The sequence below is a fragment of the Gouania willdenowi genome, chromosome 4, assembly GCF_900634775.1.
Source record: "Gouania willdenowi chromosome 4, fGouWil2.1, whole genome shotgun sequence".
Taxonomy (NCBI): domain Eukaryota; kingdom Metazoa; phylum Chordata; class Actinopteri; order Blenniiformes; family Gobiesocidae; genus Gouania; species Gouania willdenowi.
The window spans coordinates 26415985-26437813 of NC_041047.1; the positions used below are offsets into that span (position 1 = coordinate 26415985).

Consider the following 21829-nt stretch of genomic DNA (forward strand, 5'->3'; position numbering starts at 1 on the left):
ATGTTAACATCCATCGTCCCAAATATGGATCCAAATGCATTTTCTCACTCATTCACACTCTTAAGGGATTTAATGCTTCTCAAATACAGCAGCATATCACAATTGTCATATACCGTTTGAAAGCTTAGAATCTTACTTGTTTTTTTTGTTTTTTTACCATAAACCATTCCAAGACATAACCATCACAGTAAACACAGTCAATTATTTTGTCAAACTTGGGGGGAGAAAATGGCGACAAACAAGCCAGCGCTTTTCACCTTGTGCAATGCCATGTCTAACTGAATCTGTATATTCCATCAAAAGTGGTTTCAAAATCTTCCTAAGACATTCAAAAATCCAATGAATCCCAGCTGATTATATTGTGCTATGCTACTGATGGTGAATTGAATACGCCCGAGTGTGACCTTTCCATAGAGCGCAAGATCATGACCATACACCAAACCATTCAAAAGTTATAGCTGTTTTATTATCCGTGGTGCCAAATGTGCCATTTGGAGATTCCAAATGGCACATTTGGGAATGCCTGGACATTGCCAGCTAAAAGCTGTTGCAGAATTCTCAAAAATGGAGGATTCCAGGTGCCACAGTGGTGGGGACAGTCGCTCCAGTGGTATCTGTCATTGTGTCCTTGGGCAAGACACTTCACGCACGTTGCCTAGTATGAATGTAGTGTGTGTGTGAGTGAGTGTTGGTGGTGGTCGGAGGGGCCGATGGTGCACTACAGCAGCCTCGCTTCCGTCAGTCTGCCCCAGGGCATCTGTGGCTACAATAGCAGCTTACCACCACTAAGTGTGGAGTGAAAGTATAATGCCTTAATTCTGTAAAGCGACTTTGAGTGTCTATGATAAAGCGGTATATAAAATACAATGCATTATTATTATTATTATTATTATTATTATTATTATTATTATTATGTAGGAAGGTAGTACCTTGTACCTTGTACTCATCTTGTTTTCAAGCCAATACACATAACTCAATTTTAACTGTTAATGATAAAATAAGCCATGCAAAGATGGAAATATTTGTACTCTCATGTTCATACAACAATAACTCAGTTGATACCTACAGTACTTAAAATTGTTCTCAAGAAACTTCAGAATGTTATGTTTTGAAAGAGACCCATGCATGTGGAGATTTCTTCCTATACATTCCCACTGTCGCTAAATGCTTGTTCATGTGGATCTTGTTGGGCTCTTCCTTCTTTTTTACTATGGACTTTATATTTTCTTCAGCGCTTTGAGATGACTTTGTTGTATTTTGCGCAATATAAATAAAGTTGAATTGAATGTGCACCATGGGGTTCAAACACAGTTATCATTGCAATTGGGGAATGTCTTTCTGAAATCTAGGTGGACCTTAAGGGTTAAGGTAAAATAGTCGTTTCAGCTGAAACAAGCCGAGATGTTTGCATTTTACCTGACTGGTTTGCTGGTTCAAAAGATACTTGCTCAAAGTGGGCTTTACTTTTTGAATGACCTGCAGCATGTTTACATTTTGGCCTGTGTGTGTCAGGGCTAAACTGCCCTCTTTGTTCTCCTTCACTCACCTCTGATGAAGTTCTGCTCAGCGGCACTGTGGATGCTGGCCAGGTGTCCACTGTGCTCCCTGCAGTCCTTCTCAGCATCCTCCCATGTGTGTCTGCGGGTGAAGTACCTGTAGCAGTGGCCGTGGAACTTCCTCCAAGTGTGTTCACAGCCCTCAGTGTCTGCAAGAGAATAAAGAAGGATCAGGAAAGGGGTGGTTTGCAGAAAGACCATGTATCACAGAAGAAAGGTCATCAGCCAATGAAAATGCTTATGATAGGAAAAGAGTGTTTTAGAGTTGTTCTTATCATAGGTGATGCATATGCACATATTACTGTGCGATTCTTTTTTTTCTGATTTAGTTTTCATTTCTGTCCTTCCTGCCTCTTTCTATGACTTGACGAATAATTTAAATCCACAGCTAAGGCAGACTGAGTGTAACACTAAGACATCTTAGACCAGTGAAAGGGAATTTTAATCTATTCAGATGACAACAAGCTTTAGAAATATCTTCCAGTGTGCAGTGCTCCAGTGGTATAATTAAGCCCTGTCAGGGTCCCGTCATCACACTGACTATCCTCCCGTCCTCCCTTCTTCTTTATCTTCTTCCTCTCTGATCTACATTTCTTCAGGGACAACGTGACTGCATTACATCTCACATATGGTGTGTGTGTGTGTGTGTGTCGGTTTTTGGTTTGTGCAGGGATAAAAGTGTGCAAATATGTGCAAATGCTTTATATGGATGAGGTTACACAATCCCCTTAGAACCTCCAGTTTCTCCACCACCTCCTCATTTGTGCTCCCTCTCTCTCCTCCCTCCCTACAGTGTGGGCACCAGGACTATAGCATCGACCTCCAGCAAATTTAAAGTGACATTCCAAATTGGACAGTGCAAATTTCTCCTTGTGGGGCCCTGCTCAGTATGCAGGGGTTTTGAGTCATTGAGTCATGTCCAAGGAAAGAAAGAGAAGATGAAGCATGTAGATGATAAAACTGTTTCTATAGTAAAGTTTGGTATTTCCTCAATTCGGGACCCCATGTGAGGTCGCCTGGAGTTTAAATGGGGTCACCTGAAATTTCAGAAAAATAAAAATAAAGTTTTGAAAAATTTTAATTATTATTCTTTTTGTTTTAATTTAAAACAACAAAACAACTGTATTTCTATACTTTCACTTTGTAAATAAAGTTCTAAAATGCAGTAAAAAAAATAAATAAATATCTGAGCTCAAACATGGTCAAAAACTAATTATAGAAAAAAAAAAAGTATTTGGGGTCGCCAGAAATTTTTGATATCAAAATGTGGTCATGAAAAAAAAAAAACGTGCTCTCCCTTTTTATATCCTCCCTATAATAAAAGATTTCTTACCCTTCCTTAGGGAGGGCTGGTGATGGTCACAATTAAGCAATAAAATAAATCAAATTAAATCAATTTATTTTATTGCAATAACAAAACATGCGTTGCTGTGTCATAATGATTGCACTTCTTGTAGTGTTGACCTTTGACAGCATGTGCAGACAAGGAGAAAAAAAAAATGTGGTCATGATCCAAAAATGGATGGGAACCACTGCAATAAATACAATTTCTTTCCACTTATTTACAAAATGAGATCCTTTAAAACGGGTGTTATCACTCGTTCATTCCATCATCATGATCTATAGTTGTTTTTAAGTAGTTTTCTAAGCAAAATGTTGTAGTGCTTGAATTCAAAATTCAAAAGTAAGAGAAAAAGTTTGAGAACCACTGTTTTCAGATATACTGTATGAACTCAAGGTCAAGCGGAGAACTTAAAAGTTTTATCTTTAAAGTGCATTGGTAAAGATTCATAACAAGTCATCATTCTGGTATCCCTCATCCTTTATATTTATCATTATTATTATTATTATTGTTGCTGGGTTGTTCTTTGTTGTTTTGTTTTTATTTCTTTTATTTCTTTTTGTTGCTTGTTTTGTGCACCAACCACCAAGTCAAATTCCTTGTACTGTCCTCAAAACTGTACATGGCAAATAAAACATTTCTGATTCTGATTCTGATTCTGGTAAACCTAGTGAGGCAAAGGAATATGCTTGGGGATTTCCATGAAGGCATTTTGATTTTATTTAAAATTTTTTTTTTAAAAAGTCAAAAAACTCTTGGTCACCAAATAAACCTGAGTATGCTGACAAAATACATCAATGAGTGGTGAGGGTGAATAAATGTGCCAGTCACACATTAAAAGACAGGATTGGCCCTTAAAGCTGCTCGTTCGTATACCGCACATCATTAAACAGATCACTGATGTGGTTTCCATCTGTTTGTTGGGGTGGAGCAGGGACAGATGGGGGGGACAGGGTGCTGGTGGACGCACTGGGCACCCTTTCTCTAAAGTTGGCTTTAGGGAGACTGCTTTTCTGTGATTGGCTGCAAGCCTTATTCTGGTACTCTTGCTCTGTGCTGGTTGAGAATCCTAAAGGACTTTTTTGAAACATCTGATATTCATAACATACGACTACTTTAAACTGAATCTAAAAAAAAATGTAAGGAAAAAGGGACAAATTCTCAATCAGCTGACAACAAATCAAGTCTTGACTCGACTCAGTAAAGAAACTTTAAAAGACGGACCTTAAATCCATGAACAAAATAACACATGACAGGATGGCAGCTGATTGAGGATGTTAAATACAGGAGCATTAAGCACTTCCACCAACACTAACTTACTGTTAGATCTTTACTTTCCTGATCAAAATAAAAACAGATTCCACTATTCATGTATTTTTTCCACATACCTATAACTTGCATTTTTGCAGGATGTTAGATTTACTCCCTCAAAATACTTTTCTCAACGTGTCAGAGGGCTTTAGGAAAGGCAACAACATGAATTCACAGGAACTTCAAAGAACATGGAAATGATATCTCAGCTCTGCACGTGCAGGTTTAGGTCTGCGTATCTAACTCAGCAGATTAACTGCATTAGCAACTTTAGGAAAGTCTGACTGAGGGAAGATCGAATAATCCACTCAACGCACATCAAACTGATCTTTACAACATATTCTACATGTTTTTCCACATCATTCAAAAACTACTAACAGCAATGAGTTCCTCATTTAACATCAATATTTGTGTTCAGCCTTTTGATGTTGTTCTTAATATCATAGACTTATGACCATGTGACCGTTTTCCAACCTCTTCTAAACATTTGTTCACATTATCATTGAAAATGCTTCCATCTTGTTTTCTCCTTGTTGCCTGTTTCCAATTACACATTGATTCTCTAAATCTTGGTTACTGCGACAGTCTACCTGGCTCGTGGCCACTGCTGTAATAGGCTACTTGCTCTGAAATATCTCATTACAGATTGGGGAATTCATGTCGTAACCTCAAAATGTGCTAACAACACAAAAATGAAAAAGCCATTAAAGGAAATTCAGCCTCGTCTTAGTGACTCAGGTACACTAGTCTGAGCTCCAGGTAGCAGTGCAGCACCATGTACAGTCTAAACATTACATTTAAACATTTGAGTGTATGAGATGCTCCTTATGAAAGCATTTTGAACACTTTACAGCAGGGGTGTCAAACTCATTAAGTTTATTTATTTTTTTTTTTTTTTTTTTTTTTTTTTATTTTTTATTTAAAAAAAAAAAAAAAAAAAAAAAAAAACTCATTAGGTTTAAGGGCCAAATACGGAGCAGTTTATCTTAAGTGAGCCATAGATTTTAGGGGGGAAATCTGTAATTTAAAAGTATTGTGGACGATGTTATTTTGGATTCAACTTCCAGGTGGATCATCTTAACTATTGGTCCTCCTAATTGTCAATCATTCTGATGAAATGTTTACCTAAAGAAGTCGTACGTGCTCGTGCTCATGCTCGGTGCGCATCAGGTCCTTTGAAAATGAATTTTCACTTACCGCTGGCGAGTCTGGCATAGTGGGAAAAGTGCAAAGTAAGCTGAACCAGCAGCTTGTATGAGCGATGCCGACTCCAACTTGTAAACGGAGCTGTGCACAAGAAAAACTGGGCTCGTGCACGTTTTCTCGCACACGTAGGCCTTCCCTCTTGGAAGCAGGTAGAGTGTTGCAATGTGCAGAGGGTGTTTATTTTCTAAACTTTAATTATTATTGTGCTCTAATATGCACTTCCAAGTATAAATAAATCATAAAGCATGTACGGCACTGATAATATCAAAGCAATACGTCAGGGTTCTCACCAGCGCTATTGAGCGTAGGGGCCCCTGACGATGGCACCCCCTACGTTCAGTTTTCAGCAGCGTTGGGGGGATTTTCTGTTGGTTTTTTTCCTTTTTTAATCGGCACCGTCGTGATAATTGTTGCACACTTGGACAAAAAGAGACTTCCAGGCGTGCATGGGTAGTTTTAACGCTCTTTTTAATCTGAATAACAGAGAAACACATACATCAGCCGCACCATCTATTTAATACAGGTGATCTGCTCGTATGCTCCAGACTTTATCTGAGGACCCCTGCAGCCCTTGAGCTGCCCCCGATGCTGCCTGCGTGCACCGTCCAATATAAACAGTGCTTCAACCAGACGTAGCGCACATGAAGCTGCTCGTGCTGTTTATTTATAAACTCGCAACAGATCACACTACATGCGATGTGAACACCGTCAAGTTGAAACGTGTTCGGGCTTAAAGAGAGTTCGGTTTCATTCTGGTCGGGCTGGTTCGGGCCGTGTTCTCTCGGGCCGGGTCTTCTTTTTCGGCCAGGTTACTGTGTGTGTGTGTGTGTGTGTGCGTGCCTGTCGTCCCCGTGTGTGTGTGTGTGTCCAAGCACGTGTCCTCTGTGTGTGTTTGTGTGTGTGTGTTCCAATATTACTACTAACATCAACAAAAAAAACTTTAGCTTTACTTCACTAAATTTCTAATAATAATAACAATAATTAATTTTTATTTTTAAGCACTAAAAAAAACCTCAAAAACACAGTCAAAACAAATATACACAAGTACAAAAGGTAAATTCAGACAATAGGTTACAATCATAAGTTAAAAGCTAGTTTAAAAAGGTGAGTTTTGATTGTGAAGGTCATGTGTTTGCGTTTTCAGGTGTGGGTGAGAAGGCGTGCAGCAGAGTTTTGGATGTCTCAAAGTTTATGAAGGACTTTAAATGACATTCTTTGGATGAAATTTGGCCCTCAGAGTTAAAAATTTCAACATTTTTTGTGCTGTGAAAAATTCCTGGTGAGAACTCTGTACATGACAGATACAGTACCAGTACCTGCAGCATCATCTTTCATGATATTTGATTTTGTGACCAATTTATACGTAATTTGGGGAAATTTTCTGGAATAATTTGAAGAAAATTGCAGGATTTTGCAAAAAATGTTGAGTTCTTTTAATAATTTTAGATAATAAATAACTTCCATCAAGTGATATATAAATGTGGGGGAAAATGTGAGCCCTGATAATAATGTGGAGTTTCATTGAATTTGTGTATTAATTTGCAGATAACTACAACTGAATTAGTTGGTAATTTACACAATGATTCATGGCTTCTCTGACTTTTTTTGCTTGCAGCTGCGGGCCAAATAGGATGCTCTAAAGGGCCAGATTTGACCCCCGGGCCTTAAGTTTGACACGTCTGCTTTACAGGATGGACTTTACTTAAAACCCTGAAGGAGCCTTTTAACACAGACCAATCTATCTTTTCCATTTTTATGCTTATAAACTATATGCACACTGTCACACTTAAAAAAAAAAAAAAAAAAATTTCGATCAGGAGTGTAACTCTGTTTTTCAAAAGGAACCACAAACACAAATACAGAGCTTGTGTGTTTGTGCAAAGCTTTTACTTTGCACATGTGACTCACAGAAAAATGAACTATGAACGGCATAAAGTGGAAAGACAGTGAGCAAGAGAGAGAGAGAGAGAGAGAGAGAGAGAGAGACAGGGAAAGAGAAGGAGAGGGAAAGGGAAATGTCAGGATCAAAGTTAAATGTTTCTTTCCTCTCAGATCTTCAGCCTCGTCTCTGTCGATTTCTTCCCCTACTCGCTGACATTGCAGCTCAAAGCACAACATCACATCAGCCTCTTCAAATATTTAGACATTATTCAAGTTGTCTCCTTTTACCCATCCCACCCTCCCTGAGGGAAGGGTGGGGGTTCAATCTCAGCGATTAGTAATCCCAGACTTTGGTTAACAGCAGGAAGGAAATAAAAGGCTGTAGATTTCCAGGCAGTTGAGTGAAATGTTTATCTACAACAACATGGCCTCAATAGATACCAAACTCCATATATGTTTGCATTTCAGTGTGCGTCTGAGTGTGCATGAGAGTAAAAATATACATGCTGGTATTTTGTTTTCAGCGCGTATAGCTGTTTGGGAGCTGACAGCTCAGTGTCCCTTTTGAGTACAGACAGATGACAGTAGTCTCTGCAGAGACAGGAAGTGAGTGACAAAGTGAGGGAGGGACTCTGTTGACAGCCGGCGTCAAAAAAGTGGGAATGTCACACCAAGTGTGTGTGCACTACAGTGCAAGAATTACTAATGCTGATTCACACAATGTTATACTAATTTGTTTTTAGAATGAGTAGTTTTAAATGTTACACTAAACAGTAATAAAGTGTGATGTAAATAAGTGGTTCAACTTTTCCAAAACTTTCTTCAAGTTATTCCACATAATGTCCCCAAATTACATCAAAATTGTAAAGTGAAGATCCTGCAGGGACTGAAATCTGTCACATGTTGTTTGATATTATCAGTGCCGTACATATTTTACCATTTATTCATACGTGGAATTGCAAACTAGAGAACAACAATGATCAAATTACTCATTTTCCAGCCTAAAATCTGTGGCCCACCTTAGATAAACTCCTCCATATTTGGCCTCTGAACAAAAATAAGTTTGACATTAGCACAACAGTGACACAATGATAATGCTCATGCTCACAGTACACACTGAGAATTAAAATAAGTGTACAAAAAGCCTGATGCTTATGTTCAAGGAGAGGTAGGGTATGAGGTCGTGTGTGAGTGTGAAAAGTGTTGACATTGATGGAGTGACTGAGGAGTGCGTCTGAGGCGTTTTCCGTGGCTGCTAGTCAGCTCAGGCTGCCTCATTAGTCTCAGTGTAGACTTCACTACATCGTCTGCTATCTGCCTTCAGTCTGCTGTATACCTCGTGTCGCTCTTGACACTCACATATTTTAAAAATCTTCCTATCTGTCTGCCCCAGATTCACCGGCTATGCTCTTTGGAGGTAGTGTTGTGCTCTACTTTGCTTTTTGCGCTCACATATGGAAGCCTTTTTTTTCTTTTTTTTTTTTTAACAAAAAAAACAATAAATACATTTTCTCTTAATGCGTGTGTTGAAAAACATATCTCAGTATTTTTGACTTCAAGTGTTGTGAGCCACAACACTTGAATTTATGTGTGAAATCGTATTAGCGGACAGCTTTGGTGTGTTTAGAGCGTTTTGTTAACTAAATACAACCAAGAATAATGTTACTAAAAAACATGCTAGTGTCTGCTTATTACCAGTGTTGTGCTAGTTACTGCAAAAACATAACTAGTTACTGTTACTTCATTCACAAAGTAACTCAGTTACTATTTTGATTACTTACACCAAAAATGAATGAGTTACTGGAAAAAGTAACTTTTAAGTTACCTAGAATTAAAGAATGTATTATTTTTTCTGTCATTTGTGTCCACACAGCTTCATATCAGTGCTGTATCAGAAAATAATCCACTATTGTTCAACTCTGCGGTGGAGGAATAGTGGTTAAGGAAGCTGGCTCGTAAAACGAGGGTAGGTGGTTTGAATCCCTCCTACCCCTACTGCTCCTGTATTAACATTGCTTTGGATAAAAGCCTCTGCTAAATGAAATTGTATTGTATTCAACTCTACAGTTTCTAATCATTTATGTTCACAGTACTAAACTCTGCTCAGTATTAGTCTTTACGCACACCAATCTGACTCAAACACTAAGTGTTTTACCTGAGATCAGCAGACAGTGAAAATGTTACAAGGGATTCAAAAATAAATAACACAAAACAACCGGAATATTATTCAGAATCAAAGATACAAATTTTTTACAGTGGCTTCAGCATCATAGAAACAGTTGTGTTTAGCCCTTAGAATGTTCCCTAACAGCTTAAGTACAAAAACTAGCAACAATATACAACACAAAATCAAAAAACCTTCTAAAATAAATAAATGAAAGCAATCTGAATTAACATTCAGAATACATTTTGACCAACTTTGCTTTGCAAAAACTGCTATAAACAACCATCAAATATATTTATATTAACACAAAACACACAAAACAGCTTCTCTAAAATTCAAACTGAGCAATTTTTCAACCTTAGCACAACTTAATAGTTGCACCTTAACATATGTAAAGTAAGCTGTGTGTATTCCAAATGCAGATTCTGCTGTTGTGTATGCTTATAAAAATAAATATGGAGAAAAAAAAAAATCACAGCATTTTTCTGAGTTACACAAGGCAATGCATAGGACATGGTATCAAAACGAGCGACTCCACAGTAGCGACAGGCTGCATATTTTTAACAACGTACCGTGTGTAGGGAACTAAACCACATCAAGCGTAAGGACCCCCTTCCTAGCAGGAATTAACCAAGGAGCCTGTTTCTTTATCACGAACTGTTTACACAACAACTGACCCCGCAACTTTGAGATGCATAGCTAACCCCACTATGTGGCCTTTGAACTCAATACCGTAGCCGAAAAGACTGACCCAACTCTTTGAAGTATTCAGTACGAACTCTTTTTACGACTCCCCACGGGGGAAGAACATCCCTCTTCTCCCCCCTTTACAAACAGATACTTTTGGGATGCTGTAAGATCAAAGAACTGTCCCAATGACCCTTTGACCCCCTGCAGATGTTGCGACCTCCCGAACCCACACCAATGGTCACACAGGACGTTGGAATAACCCTAGCTCTCCTGCTCAAATGAGAACAAAGAACATGTGCTTGACTGGAAAGTCACAAAAGAAAGGATTATTGTTACGGGTTCCTGCAGAAATTGAAATTGCAAATATTGTCTGTTCGATCCCACTCGTTTCATGTAATTCAATAACCAACAGAATGCTATTTTAAAGTGTTTATCATTTAAAAGTGCTTAAAAATACCAGAAAACATCACAAAAGTTAGTTTGAGGTATCTACTGCAACCATATAGTTAAGAAGAGGCATAACATGATTTTTGACATTTATGTTTATGAGTAATTACAAGTAAAATTCATTAACCGGTTCCTAAAGTGATCCTAGGCTATTTTCCAGTCGTGTTTGGTATCAAACTCTTTCGTATTACATGATATTTCAAGATATGATGTTGAAAAGATTATTTGAATATGCTGAACTCATTAGTATGGTTTATGTGTAAATCTAGGAATCATCCCTCCCGTCTGTCTTTGTCTCACACACCCACACTTGAGACACACCCACAAGCTGAAAGCAGAGACATTGACCAATCACCGATATGATCTCAGAATGATCAACCAAGACACCTCCTCCAAAAGGCGTCTCCAAATTCTTTTTAAAGAAGGACACGCCGCCCGAAACTTGAGTTTTTGGGACGCTGGCGTTTCAGACTCAACGCGTTTCCCTCCCCACCTTTTCACTTATTTCATTTTATTTTTAGTTAAAACAGTTAGATTTTTGGAATGAACAGCTGTTTGGTTCGGACGAATCCAGCATCTAGTGACGTGCGTAACAGCCGAAAGAAGCCCGGCCTGCAACCCACTGTGGTAAGCCAAGAGCCATTCCTTAAGCCAGCTGCGAAGGCCAGAACCGCCTGGATCGGCTGAAGGGGCTATTCTCTGTTGAAACGCAACAGAACTCAACGGTGGCACGTCCTGCTGCATTGCTTCAAACAGCACCTCCAGGTCCAACCCTGACATCATCTTCAAGGTACCTGAATGAGCTTTCATCAGCAACTTCATCCACAATAGATCACATCCATACTTCCATAACTACAAACTTACACACACAACATGTTCCACACAGTTCATCTCATTCATGTCTGTTCGTCTCCCCTGTCTGTCTTCTTCTCCTTGTTTTATGAGCTCTCTTTATGATTTTATTCTTTGATTTTATGATCTTATTATTCGAATATGTATCCTGCATTTTTATTCAATATTTAGTAGACTAGCATTCTCCTAGAATAGTGATTTCACTTTATTACATATAATCCTCACTTTTATTAGCCTAGAAATGCATTTTATCATGATTTAATTATCCCATTTCAATTGATATTTTGACTGTGTTAATTGTTGACTTTTGAATAAAAGGTTAAACATAATCTTTGATTCCTCTGATTCATTAAAGCTGTGATGATGGTGTAGATTTGCTGTTAGAATTCACGTTTCCCTGGTTTCACATTGATGAGTTTTGTCTAAAAACTTAGACATATTTCTCCTGTTAAAAGGAGTGGCACCCCGCAAAATTTGAATTAATATTAATAATCATAATTAATATTCTTAGTTATATAACCCATTAATAATAACTCATCCTCCTAGCTTTGCTATTATATAACAGTCCGTTAAAATCTAGCCGCTGTTGTTTCGGTGCAGAGGCTTCCATCACGTCCACCAACGCAGCGTTAGCTTAGAGCTTTGATTGGTAAAATAATGTGCATATTTCCACTTTGAGAAGCTTGTCTTGCTCTCGCATTGACTCGCCATGATGAGCGCACGTTATAGTAAACAGAGACACGCCCACAATGCTTCTTCTTCTTCTGTTTTATGGTGGTTGGCACGGCGTCCCACAAAAAAATTTAGCACCACTGTAAACAGGAAGTATACTGCGACTAGCCAAGTAACGGACAAACGCACTATATTGCATTGATAACTTTTAGAGTTTTAGAGTTTATTTATTTAAATAATATTGCTTTAGAGTACTAGTTACTGTCAAAAATAACGTGGCGCCAACACTGCTTATTACCTAGTAATAATCACCACTTTGTCCCTGCTAACATAAAACCTTGATAAGAATGAATTATGATAATTCATTAAACAGCGTCTGACAAACGGGGGCAATGTGAATACCTTTGAGTGACAAAGCATTAACTTTCCTCACTGCGAGTTCAATGAGAGAACTTGGCCATTAATTCTTAGATGGTATCACCATGGTAACATGCCAAAGGCAACAACATGCAGCAAACCACACAGCAGAACAAACAGGTTCCTTTAATAAAGGAGAGGGAAAGATGTGTGACTTTTAAGAAGCTTGAAGTCTCTTTGAAACAAATGAGATTCTGTTTCTAACTCTCTCGTCGCTGACAAAGTCTTTTGTCGGATTTTCATTTGGGATCAATCATAAATGGCAGAAACATGCAAATCTTGTACATTTGATCAATGAATACTAGATTTCTCTTGACGCACAGTGTAGGTAAAACACTGAATTTACTTTTACACCAGTTGAATTACCCACAAACAGCTAGGTGTGGATTTTATGAGAAAAACAATGAGATTGTAATATTATACCTTTTGAGAACCAAAACAAATAGTAATTTAGCTAGTTTAAGTTTTTCACTAGCTGATATAGTGAGCATTTTCATAGCGAGCATTTTCTTTGTATTTCAGGGAAACTATGAATCAGACACGCTGCTCTCCTGGGACCTCATGTACAAAAGATATATACGCCCAAGAACATGCACGCGTCAAAATCCTGATGTTCAGAAATTGGAGGAAGCGTGGAAATGTACAGTCTTTTACGTCAAGTCCTGAGGTGGCGTAAGTACGTTTCTGCATAGTTGATGCTTTAGATTCAAAGGATTTATTAGTTTTTATTAGAATTTATTAATACATTAACACATTAACCTCTGAGCTGCTATTAACATGTATCATTTACAATTTTTTCGTGAGTTACAGTCTTTTTGAAAGTTTTATTTGTCTAGTCTGAGTCCACTACATGTTGTTCACTACCTGTCAAAGCTCTGTGCGCTGGATATACTATAGGTGGATAGCCTTCCTCTGTAACACTGATACTCACGTCTGAACACTTTAACGCTTTCAGTCCAGCCATCGGACGTCACTTGTGCATTGTGCCCGTGTACCCATTCTAAGTCAATGGTAAATGTAGATCAGACGTGCAGAAGCAGGGCACGCGTTCGTTTACGCGTTTGTTTACGCGTTCATTAAACTGGTGCACATGAATTTAGAATTAATCCACATCCTGCAGACCGACAGGTGCAGTGTCGGAGGCGGGAAGCTGTTGGCAATTGACGTACCGGTAAACGGATTTCACTTATAGATCGCTTTAATACCAAAGCATTTTACACTGAGTCACATTTACCTGTTACACAATTCACTGCCTGTTTAATGCTCAGATGACAAACAGAGACAAACATTAAGCCTGATGTGCGCGATCAGAACGTCATATTTTGCAATTATCATTATTATTACTAGTAGTAAATAGCATTTTCCATGTCTTCCATCCGATTTCCACTTCTTAACTCAATAACACTCAAGCATGCAGTGAACTGTGTGTGTCTATATTAAAGCTGATATTCAGAGTTTCTGAGAAATCTATGATTATGTAATCAATCAAAGTGAATGCGAAACTGTGGACAAAAACAAGACCGCACGGTACAACGGCAAACAGGTAAATATGATTTTGGCTCGTACCCGACCCATAGACCTATATTAATGCGACCATATGTTCTGCAATGCGCGTGCAGAAAAGTAGAGGCGTGGCTTCTGGTAAATTGGCAGAGGCAGGAGCTGTTTAGGGCGGGACATCAAGATGTTTCTCAGAAACTCCGAATATCAGTTTCTTCACTGTTGAATCATCTCCATCGAACATGTTAATGTTGATAATGTTGAACTTTTCTGTGTTACTGGTGGTAAGAGCACAGCTTTTTCTGATCTCAATCCCCGGTGGGTGTGGACATATGTGCGTTCACATCCACCCTGATTTAGATGTTCAAAGGTAGGTGTGTGGATCCAGTCCTACGCACAGATTTAAACATCTGAATTTTTACGAGCTCCTGCCTGTCTCTGGATTGAGACGTACGCTTTTTTCACACCATTTTTCATGCAAGTCTTTGTACATTAGGCCCCTGGTGCTGCTTTTTTTTTTTTCTTGTTTATGTATCCATAAACTTTCTGAATACGTGCAAGTGAAAACTGAGTCTCGTATGCATATCCATGATACTGACTGAGTTTAAATGGGACTCAATTTTCCCATCAAAAAAACGCTGTTTTTTTTTTTTTTAGAATAAAATGACAAAGAAGAAATCATGTTGACATATTTGCAACAACGTAAAATCCACAGTGTGTAACATTTTCCATCTGGGCTTTCTTATCCCTGGGGAATTTCTGTAATGAGAGACAAAAGCATCTGGATGCAGATGTGCATTATTCCAGGGGGCTCCCATGCTCTGCTGATATCTGCCACCCCTCAGCTTTCATCCTTCCTCCTCCCTCCACTTCTTTGTCTACAGTCATATCTTCACCTCTCTTCCCTCTCCTTCTCTGTGCTATCTTTATTTACACCTCTCACCATTAACCCTCTTTCCATTAACTGCATGCTTGTCTTCACCTTCGCAACTTTCTCATCACCCCATCACCGTGCTTTTAACACATCTCCTTTCTTTGCTGTCTACTTTTCTCAGTTTAAAAAAACACTTCAGCCTTCACGTTTTCTAAATCCCTTCCCTACTTCCTAACTCTGTCAGCACTCTGTAGACAACCCTTAAACTAAAATAACCCGTACGGAGACGATGCACATCGTTACCTTTTTCACACGTAGCTCCACCATAGCTGGGCAGACAAAGACACACAAAGGAGCTGATCTCATCAATGCAGGTTCCTCCATTCTGGCATGGATTGGACTGGCAATCATCAATGTCTAAAGGAGGATAAAAAAACACGTCAGGCAAGCTTTGTTAAAAACACAAATTCAAACCACCACTTAATACCAAATACTGAGTGTCTCTGAGAAATTCCATTTGTGGATGGATATGAGATGTTTTACAAAAGGTTATAACCAATTGGTTCACTGGAGCTCATGTTGATAGCTCCCTTGCATTTGCAGTACTCTGCACAGTCCTGGGGTTATACAGTATATCAGCAACAATAATGAGAGAGTGTACAAAGTGTGTTTTTGTTTTGGTTGTATAAAAAAAAAAAAAAAAAAAAAAAAAAAAGGTGAAGAGTAGTGGAAAACACATTTCTTTAGTGATGAGCCTCCATCCTCCATCTATCATGACAAAGCACCTGTCATCTTATCAGCAGATTAAAAGAGAGCACAAATAAAGCTGATGTAATATAGGAGTTTATGGTTTAGTCTTGGCTAAAATTGGGTGTCGGACACTATAACGCTATAACGCAGTGGTGTGGGTGCTGCATCCTTCCCACAACACTCCCTCCAATTTGTAATGCACCTCAACATCATAGGCAGGGTTTGAGATTCTTGTCAGGGACTTTTTTTTTTTAAGAATGCTGTGTGAATGAGCTTAGAGGAGTTAAGAAATGTAAGTTGTCAGCTGAAATTCAAATCATTTTACAAATATTTCTACAACTATACTAGCCAAGGTTACGGTATAATAAAATAAAAGTAGCAGTTGAACTCCTGAATGCATCTACTGACTATTGTAGGGTGCTTAAATCTGGTCTTGGCATGTTTTAGATGTCTCCCTGCTTTAACACACCTGAATCTAATTATGATGGTATTATCATCATAAGCAGAGTTTGAGATTCTTACCAGGAGGCAAACAAAAAATAATAATGAAATATATAGACCATCTTGAAATTTGCGCCAACCACAATGTGTGTAACATATACAATAATGCAAAAATAATTAGTAACATAATTGATAATATTGACGACAAAAATTTGTGTCGACACGTAGTTTAATGTTGTAAATTCATGATAAAATCAGACCGGTGCCTGCTGTCTGCTTCATTTTTGCTGCAGTACCATACATGAACTGCTGGGTGCAGTGTGGCTCCACAATTTACATTGTGAAGAAGAAATGCGCCACAGAAGAAGAACCAACCTAAAGTCTCAAAAGTTTGGGACCATTTCACTGAACTACTTCTACACACCTGAGGTAGAACTAACATATGTGACATTAAACTAACAGTAATATGTTAGAATCAAAGCAGTAGAAAACTATTTTATATACAGTATATATATATATATATATATATATATATCAGTATATATATATATATATATATAAAGACAACACTGACTACAGATGAGAATAAATCATACATAAAAAAGGACAATTTTTTTTTTATTGTGTTCAGAACAACCTAAGACTGTTTGACCAGAGAGACAAGCTTTGATGTAAATTTTCTGTGTACAAAACGGGACGGGACTTGGATAAGCAAACTGCTTCTCTCGTCTCCTTTTTCGGCATGTACAAAAAAAAAAAAAAAAAAACAGGAATAACAAAACTTCTGTGAATGCAACTATGTCGGAAATAAACTGAATAAATAAATAAAAAAATAAATATATTAGCCCTGTCTTTTTTTTAACAGCAAATGCTTGTTTGTAGTCCTGTCTTTTAATATATGTTGTAATGTTTTAATCTTGTAGCACTTCGAGATTTGGTATCAAATGTAAAGTGCATTACAAAAAAAATGTATTATTATCAAAAAATATCTTTTGACCACTCAACACCATTTGCCTTTCCTCATATTTAATTAAATTTCATACATCCACTAACAACCCACACCCACGGGCTAGGGAAAAGTGCTTCTCCACCTGGGAGTTTTGTTGTGGTCTTGACTTGCCTACGTTTCTCTGACTGACTGGTTTCATGGTCCTGGATGGCGCTCTGACCTCCAATAGCGGCTCATACACACACATCTGCTGTGGCTTGCTTGGGGCCTCTAGACACCTCTTTTTGTGACATAAGTCAAAAATGTTTACTCCAGCAAATAGCTCTGTCACACTTGGAAGCACACGTCTATTCCCTCTGTCCACTCTTATCTTTACAGTATTTAAGCATTGGGATGTTTTTTTTTCCAATTATTTTCTTTACACATATGTCCTCAAACTGGTACAGCAGATTTCACTACACAGCAAAATAGTACTAACACATTACCAACAGCAAGACTAACACTAACATGCCCTTCTTTGTCTCCCAAACCTCTTTAACTTCTTATTTCCCCCATCACTCAGGTGTAACACTCTTTTTACATATTTCCTGCTAATAAAGTATATCACACCCTTATAGGGACGGCTGACAATGATTCATATTATATGTAATACAATTCATAAATGTATTTTTGCAAGAAAAATATGAATATTGGCCAGGAAAATGTTGCACTATTACTGTAGTTTCAACCCTTAGATGACCAATGCAGACATGGGGGGAAACAAGCTACTAAAACTAGCTGTAATTGATTTTGAGCAAATGCAATTCACACAAAAGCCTTTTTGTTTTTTTTTCAGGTGTGAGGGTCCTGATGAAAGTGTTTTTCTGGATGTTTATGGCCTTGGGGGAAAATCATTAAAAATGCTGCTAGCATCCTCAAACCCTTGGCCCTCCTAACAATGAGAATGTCCCTGGAGCCTTTGCAAGAGGTGAGGGAAGGGCTGGAAGATGAAGGAAGGAAAGAGAGCAGGTGAAAGCCTGAGGAGTGAGTGATGTGTAGATAAAGATCAGTTCAAAAACAAGGAAAAGAAAAGCAAAGACAATAGATGAACAAAACAGAGTAGAGGAACAGAAATGAAACTATGGTCTGAGACTGTGGAGTTGGTAACTTTAAGGGCATGGATTACAGCAGCTTTGCAGGAAGACAGCTTTCAGGGCAGTGGAGTCTGTTTGGATAAACAACATGACAGCCTCACAGCTGGTGCCCCGCTTTAAGCTGGAGGATATCAAAGGCTGGAGTTGAAGCAGGAGGTACAGACCCTGCCGGAGTAGTCAGAATGATGCTTGGTTTTGTGAAACACTCAGTTGTTGCGATAATTTCTACGCCTGCTTGACTCAGGGGGAGAGTCTTATATCTTATATCTATCTATACAAGCAAGGAATCTCTGTCTGTCTGTCTGTCTGTCTGTCTGTCTGTCTGTCTGTCTGTGCCTCATATATCTCCGTTGTTCAGGGACAGACAGAGCTCATACTTGCTACATAGCTGAAGCTTGGTTCAAAGCTGTGGGACGTCGCATTTGTTTGGACTGTAATGCTACAGTTAATGAATAATTTCATGAAATTGTCTACCGCAAGCGAAGCACAGCCACTAAAGTCACGTGTGCGCACAGAGCCCATCATTGCACAACTCCTTTCCGGTGCGTGCCAGAGCCAATCACAGTGACGAGCTAGAGTCACGTGTGCGGCCAGAGCCAATCGCTGAAGAGCTTGAGTAGCTACGTGAGCATGCACCAAACGTACGCGTACACAGCCAAGCAGACACATAAGTGAGAGAGAGGAAGATAGTTTAAGGCTCTTTCACAAGATTTGAGCTCCTGTGGACTTCTCTTTTGAGGAAACATTTTAACTTTTCCTTATTTGGTGATTACAATTCAAAACGTTTATTTCATTCACACACACATGATTTATAGATGATGTTACATCTGTTTGTATATTAATTTCTAACCTTGGATGATAATCAGCCCTGCACTAAGAAATGTTGAATGTGATTTCTGCTCTGTATGTCAAAGTGAATTTCTGTGATTGCAACCATGTCGGAAATGAACTGAATAAATAAAAAATAAAAATAAATGCAAAATAAATAGTTTTATTTGTGTATGTGTCTTTTATCAGATTCTACCTAAACCCCAGCATTGGTGCAAACTTTATCAATTTATACTAGGGAAATTGCTCACACTATTATACCCCTTCATAACACTACAGAGTACAGAGTATGTACACCTCTTTGTACATCCAACCTTCAAACACATAGGTGATAATTGAAAACTCTACTTAAGCTCCCACATGAATACATACTTCCAACGGGCACTGTCTAGTATCTATAAAGCAAGGAACCTCTGTCTGTGTGTCAGTGTGTGTGTGTGTCTGTCTCTCAATTACCTCTGCAAATCAGGCTCAGATTGACCTGAGACTTTCAACATGGCTGCTGCTTGGTTCAAGGGCGTCCAACGTCGGATTTGTTTGGACAATGATACCGTTCCTAAATTATTTCATAAAATTGTCTTAAATGCAGCTTTGCAGAACAGCTCCATGTTGACAGGTAGTCATGGTAACTCAGGATAAGTTAATTCCAGCTTTGCAGAAAAGCTCAATGTTTGACAGGTTGTCAAGGTAACTATGGATGAGATAGTCATGGTAACTTAAGATCAGTTGAAACAGCTCAATGTTAACAGGTAGTCATGGTAACTCAGGATAAGTTAATTGCAGCTTTGCAGAAAAGCTCAATGTTTGACAGGTAGTCATGGTAACTCAGAATAAGTTAGAATAGCTCAATGATGACAGGTAGTCTTGGTCACTATGGATGAGATAGTCATGGTAACTTAAGATAAGTTAAAACAGCTTAATGTTGACAGGTAGTCATGGTAATTCAGGATGTGTAATTCATAATTCAATTTGCATTAGGAAATGAGTGTTTACAAGGTCAGTTTAAAGAGGATTTAACTTTTATTTGGAATTAAAGAGGAATTAAAGCTCCCATGTAAACCATCCATGAAAAAGCTACTTAACCTCCCACTTTTCTATAGCGAGACATACTTCCTACAGGCACTGCACTAGTATATGAAAAACAACAAGAGAACAACACAACAATGCAGAGAACGCCAGAATAAACACTTCCCACATGAGCTTTGGCTTCAAGGATCTGACATTAAGTAAGAAATTCTGGCAGAAATAGGAAAAACAGACCAAAGGTAGGCAGAACAATGATCTTTGATATACCTGTCTATGAAAGGACACAATGAAGGATTAGCACATTGCATGGCAGCAAAGGTCTGAGTGGGTAAATGTGGCTCATAATGTAAAGCTAGCAATGCAATTTTAAAGGTTTAAGATAACAGGTTCAAAGAAGGGCATTTCTGGGTTCATTGGAATTACCGTATGTATGAAAAACACTGCTGAACTTAGCATTAACACAAGTGTGATAGATCCAGAAACCTTCAGGTACCCTTTACAAAAATATTTTTTTTTTCTGCAGTTCCTTTTAGGAGTTGCCTCAGTGAAATATTTTACTCCATCAACTCTTTATAAAGCATCAATAAACACAAACCTCATCCGTTCCTTGTTCTCTGCCTTAAATAAATCTCTCTCTGGTTATCTTCTGTTCCTCTGGCTGGTATGACCTGGGGCTGGTGAAATTGTTTTGGTTGGCTGTGGAGAGTAACATTTTTGACTGGTATGCTTTTCTTATGGTTGTTAGTTTTGTTTTGTTAATGATCACATTTTATTTTGGTTTCTGAAAATGTGTCGTATTTTCTGTATGGGACTCACTTTCTTATCTGTGTTTAAGTTAAAAATGCCTGAATTTAGCACCTCTGTTTGCTTCTGTAGCCTCAGAGGTGAAGTCCATCTCCCTGATTACCTTCACTACTTAAGGTGTGCATAAACACAAAGCTCTGGTGGAATGTTTTGTACATCAAATTTCTTGTGCTACTAATTCTTGCGTCTGATTTCCAGGTTTCTTAAGGAGTATTTTGCGGTATTCCTTTGATTTACCTGTCAGTATTTTTGGTTTATAGACAGGTGTAACCCTTTTTGCCACCCGGCTCGTTAGGTTAAAGGAGAGATTTCTTAATCTTTAACCCCTTTTTCCCTTACTGAATAATAACTATGGCAAAAGAGACATCCCGATGTATAAAAACTGTGTCTAGGGTCAAATATGATGCTCACTTACAAATCTGATAAGAGGTTTCCCAGAAATAATAATAAATGACTAAACCAAATGAGCAAATATCATTAGTTAAATCAAGAAATGGTATTGTTTACAGTGTATTATTTAAATGATAAAATGATTAAACACACACACACAATAACTGTAGTTCAGACTTAGTCTGCTGTATTCAAAGATGGAACAATGAAAAAAACAATACAGTTTTAGTGGTAAATAGTTTTGAATCAGTTGGAATAAAGTTTAGGGTTTTTTTCTTTTAGAGTGCACTCTTTAGTTTTAAGCAATTGCTTTTAGAAACGTTGGCGCGCGTTGGAGCTCTTATCCATTGGAAAACAACTTGAAAACGATAATCCTACCAGTCTGGAATGAACGAAAACCTTGTCCTCACGACCAGATGAGAAAGCTTGACGCACGCAGAACCTCCCTCTGTCCCGTTGTCCTCAACGCGGATGAGTGCCGATCCCCCTGGCGGCAACACCGTCTCTTCTCACCGTCCGACTCCCGACGAGCAGCGTTAGCTTAGCGCTAGCTTCACTCAGCTGGTTCAGCTCTGTCCTGGCAACGTCGCCCACAG

The 21829-nt window shown here is 38.4% G+C and overlaps 1 protein-coding gene across 1 annotated transcript in view; it reads right to left on the reverse strand.

Annotated features, from left to right (window-relative positions):
* ncanb (neurocan b) overlaps positions 1-21829 on the reverse strand; it is a 224072-nt gene that overhangs the window by 21402 nt on the left and 180841 nt on the right. Inside the window, 2 exon segments of the mRNA XM_028443465.1 lie at positions 1547-1705; positions 15216-15329. Of these exon segments, the coding sequence (XP_028299266.1) occupies positions 1547-1705; positions 15216-15329 (273 nt within the window).